The sequence below is a fragment of the Pagrus pagrus genome, assembly GCF_965226575.1.
Source record: "Pagrus pagrus genome assembly, chromosome: 10".
NCBI lineage: Eukaryota > Metazoa > Chordata > Actinopteri > Spariformes > Sparidae > Pagrus > Pagrus pagrus.
In genome coordinates, this window is record NC_140194.1 from 24,663,485 (window position 1) to 24,689,347 (window position 25,863).

The 25,863-nt window shown below is 41.2% G+C and overlaps 1 protein-coding gene across 1 annotated transcript; it reads right to left on the bottom strand.

The window, feature by feature from the left end:
• Positions 1-64: 64 nt before the first annotated feature.
• lonp2 (lon peptidase 2, peroxisomal) lies at positions 65-25,672 on the bottom strand. Its single transcript, XM_084363892.1, has 17 exons — positions 25,349-25,672; positions 23,279-23,414; positions 21,645-21,758; positions 20,176-20,307; positions 19,915-20,037; positions 19,262-19,425; positions 18,474-18,568; positions 16,546-16,664; positions 14,866-15,005; positions 13,214-13,355; positions 12,866-13,016; positions 10,855-10,981; positions 9,659-9,798; positions 3,945-4,030; positions 3,147-3,354; positions 2,842-3,032; positions 65-2,757 (listed from the first exon to the last, which is right to left on the bottom strand). The coding sequence occupies exons 1-17, from the start codon at positions 25,579-25,581 to the stop codon at positions 2,527-2,529; spliced, it is 2,532 nt and encodes an 843-aa protein (XP_084220018.1). The 5' UTR covers positions 25,582-25,672; the 3' UTR covers positions 65-2,526.
• Positions 25,673-25,863: the final 191 nt, after the last annotated feature.

The following is a 25,863-nucleotide window of genomic DNA, read 5'->3' on the forward strand; positions in this document are numbered from 1 at the left end:
TGTGTGTGTCTGATGGTCACTCACTGCAGCACAAGAACATCTGGAGGAGTAAAGGCACTTTCCCAACATTTCTTGAAACATCTTTAATTCAAACATTTCTTACAGTTATTTTGTCAGACATAAGTGCATCTTGGTTCTAGTATGCAATTAAGAGTTGTATTGAAAAGTCATTAGCACTACAGATATCTACACATCCATCTGTCATACTGCTTTAAGATGGATATCATAAACCTGGTGTAGAGTCAAAACTATAACTTAATGCATCGACCAATAAGACTGTTAGTCCAATAATTGAAATGGACAGTCAAAAGAGATATAAAGCTTTACCTTTTCCCTTTAAAGGTGCAATATGTAGTGTTATTTTTGAGATTAACATGTCTTTGTATTGTGTTGCAGAGGAATCTACTGAAGTTAGCATGCTAACCAGCTAGTGGAGTAGAACGCTCACAACAATCTCCTGGTCCCTGAGCTCCCAGTCCAACCCGCTAACTGCACCGCTAACTGAGCTAACTAGATAACAACAGCTAGAGCTAGCAGCAGTTTGCATTACTCTGGTGATATGCTGCCCTCTTTTTGTTTTGAGTATGAGTTTGACAGGTGGCCAATTCATACATATTGCACCTTTAACCCTCAAACAAACCAATTTTCCTGTATCTCCATTCAGTGTAGCTTAAACTTTTTAAACTATTTGATGCTTTCATTTATTTTCTATTAAAGGAATGTTTGGCTAGCTAGCACGACCGAAAACACTAGTGGCTACACTCACTGGGCACCAGCCTTTTCAACTAGAAAAGGGATGTTGATGTAGGCTAACGTGCATCATAATGTTGATGTAGAATGTAGCAGCAAAACAGCATTCTCCTGAACAACTGAAGTAGCTGGGGACTTGTTTTAAAACGTAAAAAAACAAACAAACAAAAAACCATAAAATTGCTCCATACAGCCTGTCTGGCATAATCCAAGTGGATCCAAGGAAGCCCTGAGATCCCAAGTTGATTTCAAAAGACGTTATTTACACCCTCAACGTGTGGTTGAGCTTGAACTCCCACTTCAGACGGGCTGTGCACTAGCAGTTTTAGCATAACAGCTACAGAGAAGATTTCAGTGCTAAAAAGGGTGTAAATAACATATTTTTCAATCAGTTTGGGCTCTCAGGGCTTCCAGGAGACCTGGATTACTCTGAAAGAAAGAGAGAGCCATTTAATGTTTTTTGGGGTGTTTTTTAAACATTTTAAAACAAGTCCCCATCTACTTCAGCTGTTTAGGAGAATGCTGCAACACCTTATTCGCTGTGAAGCTCCAGAAATGTTACGAAACTTCACCGTACTTTCCATCAGCATCGGGGCAACAGATAATGAATTAATTTTTTTTTGGTTAACTCATCCTTTAAGCATTTCAGCCGGCAAGCTTAGTTAGCTTACTAATGCTACACAGAAGTCACAGACACTGTGCTTCTATTTTCATAACATCTTAAAGTGCTCGTCTCTTGGAAAGAAGTCTGGGGAAGATGCTGCTCGGCCAAACTAGGGAGTAAATAAAAGATAAAATATATGGCAAGACCAAAGAAAGGGAAAATTAAAGACTTGAAAAATTAATTTTAAACTAATTTTAACAGAATTGTAATTTATTTATGTTTAGGCTACAGTTATATTTATGACTAGTTTGACAACGCCAGAAGCACGAGATTCCAGACATTAAATGGAGATAACTCATTCTGCCAGAAAAAAGACATTTTGGATCAAAATTCTGTCATAATAATATCTGCAGATATAATTTTTCCACACCTCATGCAGGCAGGTGCTCAGTATGGTATCTGATACATACTGTGTCATCAAATTAACTGTAGTCCTTTTTGTTAGCTGTTTAAAATTTGCACAGCTCATACATTTCAAAATCTGCATTTACAAGTAAAACACGTGTGATTAAACACAATCATTCAAACAGGCTGCAGGTATCCAGACCATGTGGACACGTCTCATCCGCTCCCGTCATCACACAAACCATCTCAGCATCAATCAATAAGTGCTCATTAATTTGTTAGTGTGGCATCAATAAACTCATGTCCACTTGACTTGGCTAAAACTATTTACTTGATGTAAATATCCAAGAAAACGGCAGCCAGTCTAGAAAAACTGAAGTTGAACCTCAAAAAATACTTCCATGACAAATCAATGTTGGCTGTGCGGAACCAATATTAATTCAAATAATGGAGTTGTTGTGCGCTGTCCATGAAAACGGAATTCTCCTACAGGGCCCAACTCTGAATTATAGCTTCATTTACTTCAAATGATCTCTTCAATAGGAAAACAATGCTTTGAAAATGACAATCTGAACCGCAAAGAAGCTTCAAACATGGTTAAAGATCAATTCAATGACTTTTCAGAGCTGAGCACACTGGCTGGTATTTCCTGGAATATCAGGGAAAACTCCATCGACCGTGTCCAAGCTGACCCTCTCCCTTTGTTCGCTTTCTTCAATTCAAATTGTCTGTGTGTGTGCGTGTGTGTGTGTATTCTCATCAGCGTGTTACAGTTTGCTGGTCAGCTGTGGGTGTGTGTGTGTGCTGGCTGTCCCTGGAAATCCTCCATCGAAGGCGGCGTTCAGCACCTCGTCCAGGTTTCCGGCGAGTACAAAGTCGAGGTCGACGTGAACGTTGGCCGGAAGCTCCTCGAGGTCCTTCTCGTTGCGTTTGGGGAGGATGACGCGCTTCACTCCGGCCCTGTGAGCCGCGAGGATCTTGTCCTTGATCCCGCCCACCTGGGAAGGACAGACCAATCCAGTTTGTTAAAACTGTGGACGGATTCGACATCTTATTATGCGTCTGATGTGATGAAATCTCACCGGCAGCACCAGCCCCCTTAGCGTGATCTCTCCTGTCATGGCAACGTCTGATCTGACCAATCGGCCGCTAAACAGCGAGGCTAGGCAGGTTACTATGGTAACACCTGCAGAGGGGCCATCCTTGGTGACAGCTCCAGCAGGGAAGTGGAGGTGGATGTCTGTCCCTTCTAGTGGATCTGGACCCCCCACCACTGTTCAAACACATGCAAACGAAGAGTGTAAATGCAGGTTTACAAGCCTATTCCACAATATCATCATCCTGTAAAGCCATGTACAGTATGTGCGTTAGACCTGTGAGAACTCACTGTTGGCGAGCTGGTAGGTTTTAGCGTTCGTTCTGAGCCAGCTGATAGCCAGATGTGCCGATTCTTTCATAACGTCTCCCAGCTGTCCGGTCAGAGTGAGCTGACCATCTCCCTCCATACGACTCGCCTCCACAAACATGATCTCCCCACCGAGGGGAGTCCAGGCCAGGCCCAGAGCCACGCCGGGCAGGGTGAGCCGCTCAGACACCTTCCAACACACACACAGACACACAGACACAGACACACACACAGACACACACACACACACACACAGACACACACACACACACACACACACACACACACACACACACACACACACACACACACACACACACATCTGTGAAGCTGCATTTGATGGAATCATCATCAGAACTTCAAGGAGCGTTTGCAAAATTCAGGAATGAATGTGAAACACAAGGTTGATGTGACCCTCCGAGTGAAGGAGGGAGGGAGAGGAGTGGGAAAAAAGTGTAGGGGGAGGAGAACAAAGAAGTTGAAGAAACAAAGAGAAAACACCTGGGGGAAGACTAACTGTATACTGTTTCACATTATATTGACACCCCGAGTTGATGCCGCATTATGTTTTCAATGATTCTGACTTCTTGAGCAGCAGCTGTGGTGGAGCTGCGAGACATCTCCACAGGATGCCTTTATATTCATGAGTTGTGGGAGCGGACTGCAAAGTTCAGACAGTCGTGAAAAAAAAAGAAAAGCGCTTGGAGGACAAATTCTGCACATGTTTCTGTAAGTGTGGATTATGAACACTGCCGATTCTCCGCAGATGCTTCTGCTTACCTCCATTTCAAACAGCGGAGGTCCCAGGATGTCTTTCAGGGCGATGTGGTCAATCACTATTGGCATCTCTGGAGGCGCCGCCTTGTCTGAGCACACATGAAACAAATTGAATCCTATTGAGAAGTACTGCTGGATGTCCGACCATACATAAAAACATGACATCTGCTCAAAACGTATTTGTTTCACATTTGAGGTGAGGGGTTCAGGTACTAAAATACAAGACTAACGGAAACACGCTTCTCTTGTACATCAGTTTTAAAGTCTTTAAAGTGTACGTAGGCACACTGCAGGGAACAGCCACACGTCTTACTCTTCTGTTTACAGAGACAAAACTGTGGAAGAAAGGCCTCAGAGAGAGAAAGAAGAGCAGGTGACAGCTGCAAGTGAGACTGGAAATTCACACGTGCACACACACTCGACATTATGCATAGATGTACAAAATCCCCCCCCACACACACACACATACACATCAAACAGTGAAACTACACGTAGTGGACAGTCATCAAACAAACACCATCCCCTTGGAAAAATGCAAAATACATGCACAGGAACACACATCATTTGCAAGCTCACACACACACACATACACACATACACACATCAGTGTTTCTGCTGCGTGCGGTGACATCAGTTACCTGGCAACACAGAGAGCTCTCTACAAAGCAGCACAAAACAGCGCCCGACTTCCTGTCTCTCTTGTCCCCTTCACTACTTTCTCTCTTTCCTGAAGTCCGACCGACTGAATTCATCCTGATTTCAGTCAACATGTCTGATCATTTCAAGCGAGTCTGGAGGGATTTTGAAGTCGAGCCAGCGGGGACGCATTTGAATCCACTGGGAATCCTGCAGACAAATTAATACTGCGGGTATGACTTCCTAATGTCATTACCAAATGAGTAATGTAGAACGGGCTCGTCTCCACCAAACATGCTGACACAGAACTTGACAGGGTTTATTTTGTAATAAAGAGCAGCTGCTGCGCATTATCCAGCTCATTACACAGCTACTGGATGACATCATGTTGGAGTTGGAAGGATACTTCAGACATCCAGCAAAATAAAATAACATCACTGTTTATCACTCATATTAAACAGAGACTTTATGTCACAGTTGGGACGCATTTGTCTGTCTGGACAAATGACTCACTCAGGAATAATCAAGATGATGAATACAATACGTGATTTTTGTGGTTTGTACAGACAACCTATTCAGCCTTTTATCATGGGGGATGTACATGCTGTTAGTATGGCTCCGTCTTATTCCTAAAGAGGCCCACCCACGGAGCATTTAAACTCCACAGACCATATTGTTCTTTTCAAACATCTACTGAAAATACTTAAAACACACTCCACAAGTATGATAAGCACAGGAGGAATGGCATGCTGTGCACATGTATATATAAATCTAGGCTTCAAACAAAGTAAGACAGAATCTAACATGAGACAACCATATAGTGAAGGAATATATATATATATACACACAATATAAACAATGGCTACGTCTGTAAAAATACTCACTGAGAATAACTCAAAGGTAACAGAACAGCCAAACTCATGACATCACATTAAGCAGTAGTTCATTGTTTAGAGCCCGGGGAAACAAGGTCTGTAAGGTGAAGATCCAATAAGCCTCAAGGTTCTTTAAAAACAAGATCACCCCCTCTAGGTGGCAGACTAACCTTTTCAATGCCACAAAACTGTGAGGTGGAAATGTCATGTTTTTCACCATTTAAGTGTACAGCAAAGGGATAATTGTAGTCATTTCTATGTATAGGTTTTATAGGTGCTGTTGCACTGTGCGCAGCTCCCACACCGGTAGGTACCGTTGGGTAAAGGGCTTGATAGCCTCTGTTGTATCGGCTGTGTGGGTTTTTGGCGTGCAAAATTGGCATGAACCAACAGGTCTATTAAGTTTTTTCCCCGTTTGTAAACAAAAAGGGGCATCTCTCTAAAAGTTTTGGCTAGTTTGGGATCAGATATTAAAATATGCCAGTGTTTTTTAAAAAACGATTTAATGACATATGATTGAGGAGAATAGGAGGTGATACAGGTCTCAGAGAAACTTTTCCCTTTTGTTTCCTTTTTCTTCAACAAATCAGAGCGGGTTTGTTTAGTGCAGTCTCATAAGCCCCTTTAATCCAGTCGATAGGATACCCAAGCTGGACAAATCTCGCTTTCATGTCTTCAGCTTTCTCCATTACATCTTCTGTTGTATTGCAAACCCTTTTTAGTCCAAAAAACTACTTGAATTCTTCATCATATGGTTGTCTCTAAGTTATAATTTCGCGTAATCAGCTTCTTCATAGCCTAGATCTAACCTACTTTTGTATTACACTCATGCTGTTACACTGTTTCTATTGTGAACATTCAGCATTGATTCACTGTTGTGTTTTTTAAAAACAAATGGTTTTCATTCAGTGGTGTAGATTTGTTGGTGAGCCTACTTAAGACAGCCTCCCCCATTGTCTTGTAAGATAACCTGATGAAGGTTACCGAAACGTTGTTGTAATTAAACTGAATTGCAAGTGAAGTGGACAGCGTGCAGGAGTCTTTTTCCTGACCTAGTAAGAAGTGGGACATTTTTCCGACGCAGCATTAATTGGTTCTGACAGACCCGATTCACTGCAGACATTTTGACTTGTCAAAGCAGGAAAAGTGACCAATGACATTAACGATGGCACTATTCAATTAAGTGTCACAGTAAACAATGCCAGTGAGTGAGCATACACAAAACCAGAGCCCTGGGACTGGTTCGCCAAAATGGAATACAGCCGTCATTAAAGGGTTTAAATTCCACCTGTGCTTTTCCTGCATGTCTGCAGTGAAAAGGATCTATATTAAGCATGCTGCAGTTGGACCTGCTAATCCTTGGCAAATCAAACAGCAAAATACAAATTATTTCCAACTTTTTCTCAATTGTATAAACGGCTCTAACACTTGACTCCTCACAGCAGGAGAAGCACAGACTGTTTACAGTGGCTGCTGGTCTCCTCGTCACCATGTAAGATGTGTTTCCTCGTCGCTCTGTGAGGTTATGATTGACCAAAATCAAATTACAAGCACTATTTATTTGTAGATACTTGTTTCTTTGTTTTACCCTGTTAATTTTCCTGATCACGAGTTTAGCACACTAGTTGCACTTGTGAGCGAGCCGTGTCTTCTGCTCAACTGAAGGCAGATCCATTGTGAGGAGGCCGCACCGAAGCCCTCCACTGACCCAGATTCCCTGCCATAAATAGATGCCAACTATCCTAACCTTCCCAACTGTGGACGAATCAAATCAATGCTCCGCACAATAAAACGGGATATATGTGGGAGAATTCACTTGACTTGCTTGTGGTTTCATTTTTTTTTTATAGGTATATGCAGGTTCATAGCAGCGTTACCAGCTGCTAGCGCCGACCCCTCCATGACCTCACTACCGACTAGGAACGACATAATGTCTGTTTTATAGTCTCATCCACCTCGTAAAATCCTATATCGCTGCATGCCATCAAAAGGCTGTAAGAGGATGATATACATTTTGAAATTGAAGATGATGTATGTGATGGGTGCTTGCGACGGGTTCACTCCTCTTCGACCTCTGCTAGGCACAGGTGTCTACACTGTGAGGTTCAACACCACTATCACATAACTCAGGCTGAACCGTCAAGAATGTACGAGGATGTCGGCGTTATCAGCAACAATCTTTACCTACATCCATGTGTTTAGGACATGCCCCTTTCTGCATAACGTTTGGTTGGAAATATCCAATACAATCTTACAAATTATCTCCGTCAAACCACCAGAAATCACTGCCTTATTCAGAGTCACCCTCACACCTGCAATATCAAATCATATGAGAAAGTTTATAGCATCTGTAACTCTCTTGCTGCCCCCTTATTCTTGTCAAGTAAAAATCTTCCGCTCCGCCTACCTATCACTCTTAGCTTAGAGTTATGTTACATTACATGGTTACTTTGTTCGTCCGATCAGATAAGATAGAACTTTATTAATCCCAAAAGAAGTTCTTCATATGGAAAAAATTTGATGTACATTGAGAAGATAGTAAGTACAGTTTTTTTGCATATGCTGATAAACTAACCTTTGCTACCATCCCAGACTGACAGACCATTTTCAATATCCCTCCCTCATTTATTAAAATTATATGTTGAAATTATACATATGCACAAGTGCATGTGTGTTCTTCTTTTCGTTCTCTGATCTTCGGTCTTGTAATGACTTAAAGCTTTGAAACTCGTTATACTACTGTTATCTGTTTGGAAACCCAATCAGTACATTTTGGAAACATTAACAATGGCTCTGTTCTATTCAAATGTCCCAGTGACCTCTTGATTTCACTGGGCACGTCTCCATTTCCTGGCATGTGTGCTGCTGTTTTGTTCTGTCTTCCACTGGGAATGTTTCAGAAGCGGAGCGTCATGCCTGCTGGATGTAGTTGCCCAGATTGTGTTTATTTCATCATTTCTCCTTGTCTTTTTTGTGTTTCTACTGTTGTTGAGAAGGCTACGTAGTTACATTTCAATACTTGTCTGTTTTAAGTGTTTTTATTGTAAGTATTTCAGACTGTTGGGCTGTAGAGCCCCGGTTGGCACCTGGTGTTATATTTTAAAACAAACTGACCAGATGCACAATGCTGTTCCATTGTCTGACTTCGTGTCTGGCTCGATCTGCTGTGTGCTTCTGCAAAGATCAGACTCAGCGCGTATTCTCTGTGGGGCAGAGCGGAGAGCCCAGTGGAAACTGGAGGTAAGACATGACAGTGAGCCGGGATGAAAAATAAGTAATTACACCTGTGCTTTGCCTGATGTGACATGACAGAACATTAAACATAGGGAAGGCCTATTGGTACATGAAGCTTAGTGACCTAATTTAAAGGTCTACTAAGCATCAGTGTGGGTGTTCTAACTTATTGTGAAAAGGCCGCCTTTCATTTCTGTCTGCTGCTTCATTTAATCTATTCATTTTTCAGTGGGGTTACATGAATTAGGGATTTTGTGTGTGTTTTGTAATGTTAGGGCAGATGATCTGCTTAATTAGTGATGGTGAAATAGGTGCAATGATGCTGCAATCCATTGCAAGTCGGAAGTTGATACTTACGAGTACGTATTCCTGATTTCTAATCTAAATGCATCCTAGTACATCTGCTTGGGAAAATATGGATATGCACAGCAAACAGATGTTTGTACGTCAAGTCTCTGACCGTCACAAGCAACTACAGCAGCTGATTAATCAGATTAGGCCATTAGGCCTGTAATGTCATGCGTGTTTATCTCTGTGAAGTCGAGCTTGGTGGATATCTTGCCCGAAAAGTTACCTTTTATTATCTGCATTTTAAATTTGTACATAAAAACACCTGAGTGGTCACATTCAAAATTAAACCAAAAAAAAACCCCTCCAGATATTGCAAGAGCGCCCTATGTGATAAAGTGCAATAGAAACAGGCTTAGTGAATAAATTATGTACACAGAGCATGTGACTTAAACATCCACTGAACCTTCTGCTCCACTGAGGAGGTGTAAAACGGTGCCACAATAAGAGCATAATTTCATTGTTGTTATGATTATTTCCATAAACTTTAATTTATATTAGTATGTACACATGTAAGTAGAGGCATTTATGTGTTACTGCAGTGCAGGCAAGGATTATATCTCCTCCCACTCCAATCAGTCCAATCAACACACAGAGGCAAAGACAGAGAGCTCAGGGTCTTACCTCCTTGCTCTGTTGGGCTGTCAGGGATCAAACTTTCAGTTTTGGTGACTCTGTGACCTTCAGCGACCTTCACAGCCACAGCTCGACAGATCGCCCCGATCTTCCTCTCTAGGGAGCGCACACCTGCTTCTCGGGTGTACCTAAAACAGCAAACACACAACAGATGAATACAATTAGGTGGAGATGAGGTTTCACAAGCATGTAGCTTTTGTTGCAATGACCCTTTATCTTGGTTTGGCCTGCGAGAGGAGAAAACCCTGAGAATCTGAATCATAAATAAACAAATTAACTTAGAGAAAGGAAAGTAGAAATTCCCCATTGGCAATGAACTCTGGAGGCTGCCCTCATCCATCTGGCTGAAAGATGTTCTCTGTAATTTGTAACCCTGCAAAAGGAGTACTGGTCAATTTTCAAGACAAATAGCCACTAAACCACCTGACAACTAAATGATACACTCTGACAACCAGAAGTGGAATCCCACGTTAGCCTCAGACGTGAGCTGCCAGCTGGCTGAGCGCTCCGCTCCACATATCACACAGTGGATCTGCTCTTCACAGGACTAAATGTTGAAGCTCTTCAGTGAACATCCAACAATGTCCGAATCAATCTGGGGAAGTCAGTTGAATACAATGAACGACTTCCTTCTGTCGTTGCATCAGAACAATATATGAGCTCAGCAGCATACCGTGTTTACTGTAGCAGAAGAAGACCTGTGCAACGTGACATGACAAGTGTTTATTTTACTACAAATTCCCTTTAAAAAGTCTCCGTTCATTCGTATATATTTCCAGTATTTTTAATGCAAAAGTGGTGTTTACATGCGTCCATCATCTACATTATTGGGTGTATTGTTCTCACATGTATATTGTCAATTAGCCAATACACAGATGATGTGATGATGTCATCACTGTTCATCTATAAATATGGTGTGTTTACACCCTCACCTTTACGATGAAGACCACTTGAGGTGCAGGTATTTATTCGTCTTCCTGAACACTATTTCAGCTCAGCTGATGGACAGGGAGTGGCATCCTTGCCAATGAGATCCACATTTCATTTATTCATCCAGAAAATAAAATCAGTAAAGATAAGAGCTGCACTTAAAATGTGGTCCTGCTGCTCTATAATTAAGTCGAGGTCATGTCAAGCTAGTTTTGTTTTTCCATTATGTTTGTTATGCATGTGTCTGTGTGGACCTGCTGATTATATCCTGCGTGGTCTCCTGTGGTATATGCAACTGCTGAGGTGTTAATCCATGCTGCTCCAGCTGGTTTGGGATCAGGTGACGGTGAGCTATCTCCACCCTCTCCTCCTGCGTGTAACCTGAAACACACACAGATTTATCATTGCACACCTATAACATCGTCATACTCGCTGCTGACAGTTATAAAAAAAGATTAAAATTGAGGGGGCAGAAACAGAGAAAACGTCTTTTGTATTTCTTTGTGTTATGTCTGTTTATTGGTACTTAAGTTGTCAAACAATACAGACCGAGTATATATAATACAAAATAGTATTAAAACAGGGACGATATACAGTATAGATGTTAATCGAGGTACAAGGCTGCTTTATGTGGTCATAACTGACATCTCACTTAACCTACGTATTGTAGCAGAGAGTTGGGAGGATATTTTTTCGTGTAGCCTCTACATAATCAATAAAGGGTTGCCAAGTGTTATAGAATTTGTCAGCAGAGCTTTGTGATGCGAATCTGAGCTTTTCTAGTTCTAAGGTGCTGCATAACATGTAACATAACAGGTTGTGTCTGTTTCCAATTGAATAAAATTAATCTACCTTGCCACAGTTAAAAGGAGTCCTTTAAGTGGACCGTCCTCTCCCAGTACCCCAAGTACAGCCAACATTCATCTTTTTTTATTTCTTGCCAAAACCTGGCACCCACATTACCTGCAAAACAACTTTAGTGCCGACAGTTTGGTCGGATATTTGGGCTTGTTATGCTGTTGTGTCAGCCAATGTAGCCTCAAGGCGCTAGCCTCAAGCTGAGATGAAGAGCAAGCTGCAGATGTTTGGTTTGCTCATTTGTTTCTAACTCCACACCTCCAGACATGAAGCCTTTAGCTGAAACCAAAGCTGACTCAAGAGACAACACTCTAATCAGTTTTCACACAGCTCTCTCTGGAGCCATGAAAAGCTTCGAACAACCTTTATCAAATATGCTGTAGTGTAACCCAACGCCTGTATACAGACTCTGATGCATTTAATGTGCCCTAAAAATAAAGGCAGAAGGTTCTATTTATAAACAAGAAAAGCAGCAGGCTAGGAAACCCAACCCCGGTGGTGTGTCTGGTTTGTCTGTCAGTCTATCAATCAATCTCCAATCCTCTGTGTCAGTACTGTGGACAGTGCAGCACCTACACACGCACCCCTTAAATTAACTGTATTCATTTCACCAGCTCAGAGCACAAACGCCCACTTGCTTGTGGGGCTTACAGTAATTACATTAAAAAAAACATTTAAACACCAAAAACCATTCAACCACATGCCAGCACAGGCTCTGCGTGACCTCACTGCTCTCTGTCTCTTTTATAAATTAGATTGAATCCGCATTAAATTGGCAAACGGGCGAGTTACAAGTGACTTCAACGGGAAATTACAGTATGACAGAATACATTATGCAAAATGTATTTACAGACTTTGATTGCTAAAAAGGAGGCGCTGCATCCAATCACATGGGTGCTGGTATTAATGTGGGAGGTCCTGAATGCTGTTCTGGCAGCATCCAGCACAAATGAAGCCCTGCATGTTTCAGTGTGTAAAACAGTGTAATAAAAACAATCCAGCTAGCAATTACATAGAAATGTGTCCTTGATCCTTTTGAATTATCTTTCCTTGGTTGTTAGTAATAACACAGGCTATCATCTACAGTTCATTTGTCTATGTCTCTGCAACATTCCTGAACAGCTTTAGTGCAGTGTTATCTGGATATACTTCAGGTAATGTATGTTAACGACAACAGTGTCTTATCTTTAAACATGTTTTAGAAGATAACAGGCTGGGGTGATGGCACAGGTGTTGTCTGTATTATAAAAACTAATTCAATGCTACAGATAAAGCTGGACATGGAGTTGCTGTTTCATCTGTTCCCTGAATATAATCATACAGATTCAGTGACATCACCTGAGTGAGAGTTTGTCTTAAGATTAAATAAAACTGTGCAGATGGTTCCTGAGAGTGACTCTCACCCACCTGGTACCTGCAGCACCTCCATCCTGTCCAGCAGGGCCGGGGGAATGGTCGCTGTGGTGTTTGCAGTGGCGATGAAGAGCACTTGAGAGAGGTCGAAGGCCACGTTGAGGTAATGATCTGTGAAGCTGTGATTCTGTTCTGGGTCCAGGACCTAAAAGAGCATTTAGAGACCGTTGCAGTGGCAGTGTTGAGAGAAAAAAACCATTAAAAGAAGAATTAGTGAGTAAGTACAATAAATGCCTACTAGCAGTTGCCGCAAAGCTTAAGGTTAGGCTTCGAGCATGTAAAGGTTACGCTGAATGATGACATCTGACACTTCTACTAAGTAATCTGAATGAGAGCGCTGACCTCTAGCAGTGCAGCTGCAGGGTCTCCTTGCAGGCTCTTCCCAAGTTTGTCCACCTCGTCCAGGAGGAAGACAGGATTATTGACACCTACTGTCTTCAAACCGTTGATGATGCGGCCGGGCATGCTGCCTACATATGTGCGCCTGGAGAAATGAGCAGAGGACGTACTGTATTGATGTGAAACTGAAACAGAACTTTATTCTACTGATGACAGTAGTAAAGTGAAGAAACATACATATAACAATATGTCATCTACTTTTTGTAAAAGTATGCATTGCATTACAACACAACAAAAACAAATCTTGGAAAAATTAAGAGCCCAGCAATGTTCTCTGTTAAAAATTACCTAATGAAAGCAAGTTTCAATGTCAAGTGGTCTGGCTTCAAACAAAAGAATAAAAAGAGTAAACACAAACCACACACATTTTAATAAGAAACCACTGGAGGGGTCTATTTCTCAGACAATTCTTTTCTGAAGTTGAACAAATTGTTTAATCAACCGTTAAAGAACACTCATCTTTATCACTCGCTCTCCTGCTGTTGGTATGCCGGACACATGTTTCTCATCTGGCTGATAGAAGCTGTCTCAACTCTGCTTCATCTGCCTTTAAACTACCCGGATTAGAATCTGCAACCTGAGATGAACTCTGCTGCCCTGTTCACCTCTCTGCACAGACTCTCACAGAGGCATAATCGCTGATACATGGCCTGTCAAGCAAAACCTATCGACGGGAACACACACAATGGAGCGTCTGCATTTGTGTGTCTTGAGACAGATTAGATTCCCGATGGAGGTTGTTAACAGACAGATGAAAGGTTCACTGAACCGCTGAACCAATGATTATTTTACTGGCTCTGAGTCAATCAATACACTGTAGTTCATTATCAACTTCTGTTGTTTTTGCTGCAGTAAACTTTACTTGATGTATGACATGAGAGAAAAAGCTAATATCAAGGTTAAGTCATAGGTGACTGATTGATTGATTGCTGGCTAAATTGACATAAAGTTCCCCGACCTATTTACCTCTCATGTTTGTAATTTGACAATGTGGTTTACTTGTCAGGGGAAGCGCCATGTCTGATATGCTGTCAGATTGCATTAATATCTTCACCTCAGGGTAGAAGCTCTGCTGCCTTTCATCTTCAGGATCTCACCATGCACATCTGTGCTCTAATCATCAGTTTTTCAAATGACATGCAGCTGGATTTCCAGTAACGCTGCAATATATCGACCGGATTTTCCATTGTGTTGAACTGTTGGACTGAATAAAAAATAACTATGTTTAAAATGCAATCCAGATACTTAACTCACGGGGGCTCACTCAGCAGCAGAGAGCGCCCACAGAGCCACTGTAAGCTCCACCATTAAATAATTAACTGCCATGTCACATTGTTTTAGCCAACGTCTGAATTATCCATGTCCTAAAACTAGACTGGACTAGCTGCTTTAGATGAATCACCATATATTCTTCTCATATCTTTGAGACATCTCGAGCATCATTGCGCTCGCCTCTCCCCGTGTGGTCCAGTAGCATGGAAGGAAACTATGCCCTCTGCCCCAGAGAACTCTGTATATCTATATCTATTTATACTGTGGTGGTAAAACATCTGCTGTCAGAGACCTCCAGTAGAGTTGTTATCTTATGAGCATACCTGTGTCCTCGGATGTCAGACTGGTCACAGACGCCTCCCAAAGCGATGCGGTGAAACTCTCTGCCCAGAGTCCTGGCTATGGAGCGACCCACGCTGGTCTTGCCGACCCCTGGAGGCCCCACAAAGCAGAGAATGGGGCCCTACAGACACAGCATCACCATGAAATTGACAGATAAATACAGAAATCCTTGTTAATTTTTTTAAACAATTGACTCGTTTTCTACAACCCTGCTTTAAGAGAAACATCTAGTAATTAGAAAACTAACTATGTTTATAGACAAAGGTTGTATAAAGTGTTACTGAGCCCCTGTAGTAATATCCTTTATACAGTCACGTGTTTAACTAAGTGGAGAATCTCGCCTCATCCTTGCTTGTGAACGACTGAGCCTTTTGAGGTTGCCCTTTCCTTACCCAATCATGATACTCTCACCTGCTACCAATTACCCTGTGAAACAGGTTCCAAACAGGTGTTTTTGGAGCATTTCACATCTTTCCCAGTCTTTTGTTGATCCTGTCTCAACTTGTTGAGGTGAGGTAAATACTATTTTTGTACTGTTCTCAGTTGTGTACATATCTCAAAGAGGATTAGAGATTTACCCAACTTATTTTAGAACAGGGGTTGTACAACAAATAACCTATTTTCTTTATATATTTGATAAGTTTACCGATGGAAAGTCGCGTGAAATTTTGTATTATTTTTTAATTTATATATTATATATATAATTTATATATATATATAAATTATATATATATATATATATATATATATATATATAATGTACCCATTTGTTTTTGCTCGTTCTTTTAATTGTCTAGTTTTGTCTCGTCTTACTGCCTCCAATTTTATTTAATGTCACACTTTGTGTCTTTCCTCTCTCACTTATCTTGGGTTGCATCACTTTTTATTTCTTTATTTTTTTTGATGGTCTTTATATGACTTTATTGATAGAACAGGCTCAAGGTAGACAGGAAACAGGATGAGAGAAAGAGGGGGAATGACTTGCAGTAAAGAGCCCCAGGCCGGGACTCGAACCCGTCGCTGCAGCGAGGACAAAGCCTCTGTACATGGGAAGCCTGCTCTACCAACAGAGCTAAACGGCGTCCCTGGATTGCATCACTTAATAATAAAAAAATTCCCTTCAGGCATTTTGAGATGTCATGTTCAGAAAACATGAGGTTCCAGTGACCATTGACCTTTGGCCTCTAAAATCTAATCAGTCCATTCTTGAGTCCAACAGTGGGTTTGTGCCAAATTTGCTGAAAATCCCTGAGGCATTCTAGAGATATCAATTTATGTGGCAGGAAGTTGTTGTGACCTTTGACTTCTGACCTCCAATGTCTAATCCGTTCATCCTTGTGTCAGAGTAGAAAACTGTGCAAAGTAAAGCATTAGCTTGAATCCCACCAGTGGATGTCGAGGATATAAATAACTAATTAATTAATTAATTTGGGTATGTGTTTAGTTTATTTCAGTTTTTTATTGACTTTAAGTTTTATTTTTTAAAATGCCCCATCTGCTTCTGTTGTTTAGGGGAATCCTGCAACGCTGTTTTGCTGTGAAGCTCCAGAAATGTTTTGTGGACTACAAAACTTAACCCTTCTTTTCATCAGCAGAAGTGAGTTGATAATGACTGAGTTTTCATTTTTGAGTCAACTTTTCCTTTAATGAACTGAAAGTACCTTCAGTGAAGTCTTCAGCTGTCTAACAGCCAGGTACTCCAGCACGCGTCTCTTTAGCTTGTCCATGGCATAGTGATCGTTGTCCAATAGAGTCCGAGCAGCTCGAATGTCCAGGCAGTCTGAAGAGCGTGTGTGGGGGATCATGGATGAGATGGATGGATTCAAAAAACAAAAGAAAACATAAAAGTTAGTAAAGGCTAAGACAGTGATGAAAGCTACAGAGACAGAATGACTGCTGTAATGTGAGAAAGAGAGGAGGAAGCGGGGACAGTAGAACACAAGTTTCCTTGGGTGGTTTGGCAAATATGGATCTATCAAGGACAGACAGTCCTTTGAAATTGTTCAGTGAAGAAGTACTTCAGATTTCTTTGCAGCACAGACTTACTGACCCTGCAACTTAATCAACCCTGTCCTCATGTTTTGAAGTCTCCACTGATCTGAGCTTATTTGTTTTCGTCACAGCCTGGGGTCAGCAGCAGAGACAAAACAAAACAAAGCAGTGGCAAAGTTTGTTATATTATTATTATTATCATTAGTGTTGTTATGTCAAACTTCCTCTTTAGTCACCCAGAGGTTTTAGAGCAACGTTAGTCTAATTTCCACTTGTCCTTTTGCTCTCCTCTAACTGATGAGTAAAATATCTGGCTCTATAGCTAAATGCTCCCCTATGTTCACCATATGTTCTCCATGCTCCTTCAGCTGGGACCCGGACTCTTATCCCCCAGATCTTTTTATTAATTTTTCTTGACTGACTTGAGGTACTTGCTTTTTATGTTATTTATTCCCTCCACTATATTTACCCTTAAGCATCAAAAGACTGGGGCAAAGTCCTTGTATGTGAAAACCTTGTTTTGATGTCAACTGTTTACTTCAACTCCAGCAAAGCGCTTCAAAGCAAATAAATATGAGATTGGTTATGCTCAAATACTAAACACAGTTATCACCACAATCTTACACTCAACACATGTTAAGCATTGCTTAAACACTGGGCAGGGAGACTCCTTCAGCTTAGCTCTAATAAAAGTGAAAAAACATGGCTTCCAACGATGCCAAAGCTATCGTGCTGCTTTTTTCACTAACAACAGTTGTAACTGCCTGACCATGGAGCAAAGCTGAGGAGTATTTGACCCCTTTTCCACCTGTCAAAAATCCCATTTAAACCCACTAAGATCAGGCTTCTGTCTGCAATGGGAATGTGTAAACTTGGCATTTACACCCAGCTCAATTGACTCGAGTAGACACAGGTTTTTTCACCTCGGCTCGGCTTTGATCGAAATGTAAGACCCGGGTGAACACACTAAATTCCTCTGTGCGAAGTGATGACCCCTTAAGGAAGGAATTTGATGATGCAATCTATTAAGGATGTTTTATTACAGGACACAGAGCCCTGTTCATTCATATAAAAGCTGCTCAGTGGTGTTTTAAAGCCAAAAAAGGCACGTCCCGGCTGTGAAAATACCTGAATCGCCAATTTAATCGGCTAACTTCCAGTTTTTAGCGGCCAGCTAACCTGAATGGGGATAAAATGATTTTATCGTGCGGCTCTTATAGACTTTCCAAATGTTATTGGACCGAATGTCTCAAATTCTGATCGTGAAACGAGTCATTTCACGGGGGTTGTGACGCTCAGAGGTATTTATCCACCGTGAGAGTAACATACAACGTAACACGTCAGATAAAAATCACATTTTAAGCGAGTTGACCCACGTTTAAAAAACCTGTGTAGACTGCTAATTTTGGTGGAAAAGCGATATTAGAGATCTCGTGCTGTATCTGAGGTATCTGACACCTGTGTGTGTGTGTGTGTGTGTGTGTGTGTGTGTGTGTGTGTGTGTGTGTGTGTGTGTGTGTGTGTGTGTGTGTGTGTGTGTGTGTGTGTGTGTGTGTGTGTGTGTGTGTGTGTGTGTGGACCTGGACTCTTGATTTACCTTTGGTGCTTTTGCTCCATGGTAATTCTACCATCAGGTCCAGGTAGTTTCTTGTCAGGGCATACTCAGGCATGGACTGAGGCATCTTCTTCAATCTAAAAACAGATGAATTAAACAAAAAGCCAACACTGGTCTGAGTGTGAACCAAGACTCATCCTGATTTAACACAGAAGAAGGAGGGCCATGTCTTCAAGAACAAAAACAAATCTGTGAAATGATTTAAAGGTACGATATCCAGCTAAATATGAAATATGAAATAACACTGGTGACATAATGCATCTATGTGAAGAAATCTAGCATGCTAACTAGTTAGCCCAGCGGTCCCAACCTCCTGTACTGGCACCATCACTTCTCCCAAGTGAAAATGCTGAAAATCAAAATCCAGACCACTAGCTGCACAGATAACTGAGCTAACTAGCTAACGGCAGCTACAGTAAGCAGCAATTAGCAGCCACTCCAGTGATATGCTGGCCCCTATGTGTTTTGAGTTTGATTCGACAGGTGGCCAATTCTTACATAGTGCACCTTTAAAAGGATCAAAGGTTCCAAATAGCTTTAAAATGGTAGATTCCTTTTTTTTTTAATTAAATTGCTGTGATCTGATGTGCCATTGTTTCACCAAACTTATATATATATTTTTTACACTGTGTAGTCAAAAGTAAAAATTTAACCAATAAACCCTATGTTTTAAACTTCAGCTGTTACAGAGTGAACAGAAATGACTGGTTAAGGTTTATACAACATTATCTAAAAGAGGAGCTGAAGGTTTAATCAGGGTGAAAATTCACCTCTTGAGCTCTTTGAGGCAAACTCTGAGCGCAGCGTCAGGCATGTTGGCCCCGTGGACCTTCTTCTCCAAGGCTACAGTGTCATCGCCATCTTCTTCTTCATCTTCCCCATCAAGATTGAACTGCCGGCCCGGGAACACTCCACCTTTACGCACTGATAACACCTAAATAGATGAAGAAGTGGAGACGTGAACAGGCAAATATAGACATTAAATGTTTTTCCATGTTATTGTCAGGAGAATTTGAAGTTACGCATTTCTGTAATAAACAGAGTAGAAGAAGAAGAGGTTAATAAGTTTGCCAACTGCCAAAAACCCTCAAAAAAGAAGAAGAAGAAACAGAACCAGTCGCCTTGGCGATCTATACGGTAATGTGGGAATTAATCTGGGAATTGGAATCTTATTGGAATATCTGGCAACATGGCGACAGCAGACACAGCTGATCAGCCATGTCAGTTAAAAGTTTGCTACATCAGAACTTATTTGACAAGGTGTTTGTAATGTTTACTCTTCTAGCGAGAGTAAAACTTTTTTGTTTTCTCAAATTATGCTGTTTCCATCAACATTTTCTAACGCAATACTTAAAAAATATATATGTTAATGGAAACACAACTATTAAAAAAAGAGAAAGGAGAAATAAAAATGTTTGTTAACCCTCTTCTCATTGTCGGGATTTATTTTCCTGGTTTTCTGCAGCAGTTTCAGCCCCTCTATCTGTTTGGTCAACATGGGCAGAGCCTTCTTAAAGCGTTCCTCCAAGCTCACCGCATCCAGGACCTTCACAGCACACACGGACACACAGACACTTGATTAGAGAAAACATTAATTGCAACTCTTTTCACCAGGACTGATAAATATCGTCTGATTCATTTGTAAGATGCTGTAATCACATTCAACAACTCTAAAAAACTTCACCTGCAGTTTCTCCTTGTTTGAGGTGCGGATCATGGAGGCCACCACATCAGGTAGAGTTTCCCTGGGCAGACTGTCCAATAGACGCCTGAATTTAGCCACCACGGGAACGGACATGTCCAACATGCCTAACAACTACACACACACACAGACACACAGTGGAGATAAGATGAAGTGGCACAACTGTGTAATCAATCACAGCATACAAATCGTGCCTGCTTCTTGTTATTTTGAGAACTGTGAGTTCACTCATAAAATCACTTGGTCATAAATTGTGAATGCATAGACAGAAGCCTTCCGTTGACTTTTGATTAATTGTACATACTTTGAGTTATAGCTTTACCAACTCCCACAAGTGTGGCACAACTGCAACCTGCAGGTGTTCTTACCACCAAGATAAGATGAGAAAGAACATTATTCATCCTGAGGGAAATCTGTGTGCCTGACATCCTTGATTTTTGTAAACACACAGTACAGATATACATACTACAAATGCATTCATAGGATTATGACTAGGAATTCACCGATCTGGTACAGATAACAAGCAAAGATAAATAAAAAGAATGAAGGGAAGGAATGAAAACACTGTATGAACAGGGTGCATCAGGACTTGGATTAAAGGTGAGGCATGTAACTGGGAGTAAGAGGAAACAGATGAATTTATGCTGAAATTCAGATGCATGTTGGAGGAATGTGATGCTTGAAGATGAGATGCCTTCAGGATTGATCAGACTCAGCTCAGCCAACAACAGGGACTGACCTCTTCCTCTACGTGCTAATTATTCAAAGGAGCATGTCATCACGTCAGGGACTGATCAGATGACCCTTTCAAGATTTTTTGTTTTGCAGTGAAGAGGTGAGAGGAACAACTTCACAAACAGCAGGGTTAAAACTAACTTCTGGTTATGTACTGATACATTTTAACAAGCTGGACATACCCTTAAATGTTAGTAGCTCCTCTGATATCATCAATTTATTATTTTTATGTGTTCAGTGATGTCAAAGTTGAAGAAATGGCAAAAACTAAAAGACAATGGGAAAATAAACTGAACAGCAAAAGCTAAACATGAAACCTTATTTATCACATTTCTATAATCAATGGCATATTGCTGTAAGTTCTCTGTGGAATAAAACCTGTCCATTTTCAACTCTAGGACCATTACATGAACTCCATGGGAACTGAGAAGGACTTAAGACTGACGTATGGGTTGAAGGAACTAATCTGGAAAAGGGTCTCAGACCTGCAGAAACCACTGCAACTGGTTTATTGGGAAATTTTTAAAACCCTTGAACTGAATTCCATGTATGAGTGACAAGGATCAAATTTTTCTGTTACACTTGGTTATGCCGAATCCTTTAACATAATCAAGCGGATATTTTTTCTAGTTTATTTTCAACTACCTCTTCTTTCTCTAGTCACACACACTCACACACACACACACACACACACACACACACACACACACACACACCTGTACAGCAGCCTGGTAAAACTTCTTGGACAGTTCCCCCAGCTCTCCGCCTTCGGCTGTAGCACCTTCAGTTGCTGGAGTCGTGTACTGCTCCAGCTTATCCAGCTGCTCCACCTGACAATTGTTTTGTAATTAAAGAGACACATACTGCAGTCACACTCATTTAAGCATTCGTATTTCTGAAATACTGATGTGCAGGTGCTTTAAGTCCTATATTGGCTATAAAAAAAGGAGCTATTAGTAAAGAGTCCCCCTACTTTGACAATGTTTCACTAGATGTAACAATATCAGGAGATTAAAAGGTACCCTGTGGAGTTTTTGACCCCAGGAAGTGCAATGTAGCAATGTTTTTATGAATGATTTTGTTTGTATCGTGCACTCACATGAGGACGCACACTCAAGCAAGGGGGTGACATGATACGCATTCTCGCAGCTGGCTTCACACTAATCTGCTTATTGACAGTTGACAGCAGAAATGCACATTTTGTACCTGCTTTAATGAGGTGGAAAATGCATTCGACACATGTGTTAGGGGTCAAAGGTAAACTCAGTGTATTCTGGTGAGTAACACACTGACCATCATTTGACTGGGTCCATAGGAAATTGAGTAGGTTGCCAATAAAGTTTGTGTTTTTTGAAAAATTGCAGTGTTAAAAGGTTGAGGTTATCATAAGATATATCAATAATGTTAAATGTCAGTACAGCTTCAAACACTAGGAGACATAGTCCATTATACATATAAGGGCTTTCTTTTATGTTTGTCTGGTTTTAGGCTTGAGTCCTTTTGATATCTACAGATGATTTTCTGTGGAATACATAATATACAGACATAGATGACAGATGGATAAAGTAGACAGTTTAAGTGCACGTGCTTATCGTGCTCATCTCCCATTCAGTTCACACTGAGGTTTGCCAGTAACGATTACGCGATTCCTGGCCCTTGCATCGATGAAACTTTTCCTAACTACGACAGTCTGCTCACAGCAGCTCTCTTATGACACCATACCGTGTTGGGTTATTTCGATAACATTTAGCAGAAGGTTAACTTAATCAGCTCTTTGGGGACTGCAGCGAAAGTAGCATGTCATGATGACTGAGATTGGTTTGTCAGCAGGATTACACAAAAGCTACTGAACAGTCTTTCACAAAACTTAGGTGGGTCTCAGACGAGAATAGGCCACATTAACTTTGGGTGCAGATCCAAATAACCGGATGGATGCAGGAATTTTTTAACACTTTCTTTAACATTGCAAGACTGTATATCATAAATTCCTCAGGGAATAATGCAATAGAACTTGATGAAAAAAAAAATTGGGTTTATTTAGGTGGCTGGTGTCTACAAGTGAGTACAAGTTGATGCAAATCCGAACAAATCTGGATCCAGCTGATTTAAATATGTTTTATGAGTTTGAGTTTTGACATGGAAATATTCACAATTTAGCATTATCCTTGAAAAAAATACGCATTAATAGTGAGTTTACTGCATCATTTTGGATTTCAACATGTCAGAGACGTAGGACATACCTAACAACATCATCACTGAACACATAGCTTTTGCTTGTTTACAAGAACTCTCAGAATAATGTGGTTATTAATCTTAAACAAACTATTGCCTGATATTAAATAAGTTTTACCTCCGCCAGGACAAAGGGTCGCTCCTTCAGCAGACTTGACACACTAAAGCGGCACAATCCAGTGATGAGGAGGCTGTAGTGAGGCTTTGGCCAGTTGCTGCCCACCACCTGCACCGCTATCCCTGCTGTACCAATTCTACAGACACAGATGGAGAAAAGGTGAGAGTGAGCCAGAGAAGGTGGGTGAGCACAGACAAACCAGTGGAGGAGTCAGACGCTTCATAGCAACACTATCTTACACTGAACAATAATCCACCCTCCCTGGTTGTTTCAAGATTGTAAAGATTCAATTTTCACTCCTCTGATCCTGTTGGGACCTCACGATTATTTGTATCAAACAACTCAGTGTAGGTAACAGTGTAACAACAGCATGCGGCTGTGAGGAAGATAGCAGCTCGGTAGCTTCAACATCTCTGCTGTCTTCCCGCAGCATTCAATGCTTATGAATCAACAATGAAGCAAAAGACTTCCAGGATAGTCCCCTGGTCTGATTATATATATCATGATGTATGATGGTGCTTACACTTTGTGAAAACATTCAAAGTGGGGGCCTGAATGTTTAAATAAAACCTGTCAAAACACTTGTTAGGTGAGAGGTCTCCACTATCAGAAAGTCTTTTAGTGTGACAGCTCGAAAAACGTCTTCCCTGCTCAAAACACAGATCTGTAACTTCTGGTGATATTGCCTAAGACCCAATCCCCCTCCAACACACACACACAAATACATAAAATATGTTACTGATTATGTGCTTGCATTGGTGTGGACATGAATTTCTGGATTTTTAGTGAGGCTAAGTACCAGCCACCACAGAGGAGATGACTACAGTGTGTGTGTGTGTGTGTGTGTGTGTGTGTGTGTGTGTGTGTGTCTGTGTGTGGATCATGGTTGATTGAGATGCCTTCTGAAGGTGCTGTGGCTCTAAGTCAAGACACTCAAGGGAAAAAGCTGACTGGATAATCAGGACTGAATCCCCCTTGTCCCCTCACAACCATGTCGTGTTACTGTGGCTTACCACAACAACACAAGGGACATTCAAATACCATCTTTCTTTCTTTTCATTTATAAATTCTCCCCCACATCGAGGATCCTTTTATCCTTAGCAGTGCTAACATACCAAGTTGAGTGCCTTAACATGCAATGCCCTGTTTAATGAATGTGAATAACCCAACATCATCAACCATCTTTGTCACTAAGGAATTCCATATTTTTCCAGCATTTTTTTGCCTCTAGAGAGACAAACAATAGCTACATAATAACCAGACTAGCTGTTAGACTGCTGGTGAAAGGTTAAAGTCCATCTCTCCGTGCTTTGGCTGATTGTATTTGACTGCTGTAGACTTTTCTAGAGCAAATCACACACTGCAACTTTCGTCAAAAACAATGATCAGTGCATAAAAGTACCAACTTCACCAAATACTTGTGTAGCTGGCAATCCTTTTAGAGGCATAATAAAGACACAAAGAAATTTGATTTGTGATACGTACTGTCCATGCCCATGAAACGTGGTAACAAAACCTAAACTGCTAAAATTGCATGGCATTTGAATTGAGTGTTGATCTGTGCATTATGTCTGGAGTACAAGTACAAGGCTGTTTTTTAGGATTGCATGACTGCATGAAAGGGGATGTAACTTTCCTCAGCAGTGCGATCATGAACACATCAACAGATACAGTTACAGCTATTCATATCAAATGGCAATCCATCTATTTATCCCATGTCTACAATCTAGCTGATAGTAGTCAAATGCTTGCTTTTAGCCTTATGAGTGGCTTTAACTTAATGTATCAGGGCGTGGAAAGGTCAAAGTATTCTGTTTTCACAAGACAATGGCACACATTTGAGAAAATTCTGATAAATTAAAATACTTTTGTGTCGTTCTATCTTCCTCTTTATCCTGTTTCCATCTTGTGACCCCTTGGGTTTGTTTGGTGACCTGCTTGAGGGGCCCCCACCCCCAGGCTGGAGGTCCTGTACAGCATGTCCTAATGTCTCGCCTCCAAAACAACATCAATACCATCAGGACATGACTCAACTCTACAATACCCAGCTATATGACAAAATGTTATTACTTATGCAACGTGGGGAGGTCGTCGGTGTCGTGCTCTGGGTCTCTGGTGTTGGGAATCACTCCTATGATTGTGCTTTTCAGCGAAGTCCCCCTCAGCAGCCGCTGGCTGACCAGGTGCATGTTCCGCGGAGAGTCCACGCTGAACCTGACGGTGGAGCCCGGCAGGAGCACCCCTTCATGTGACAGCAGAAGTGGCAGACGGCTCGGTATCTTAATTCCACCGTCGGAGGTCATTGTCCGGTGTTCTTAGAGGCAGGACACTGTTTGTAACACAACACTGGCAAACAAATACGCACTTTACCCGCTGTCAAACGGGTAAGCCAAGCGTAAACATGAGACTTCCGGTGAGGACTTTCAAAATAAAAATATAACTGACGACCCGACTACATAACTAGCTAGCAGTGTAAAAATAAAAGTTGCTACTGCTTAAAAAATGATGTTTATGAAATGAAAATGTTATTGGTTATGTTTTCAAGCTGACTTTTGCGACATTTTATGCACTACAAAGCCACAAAC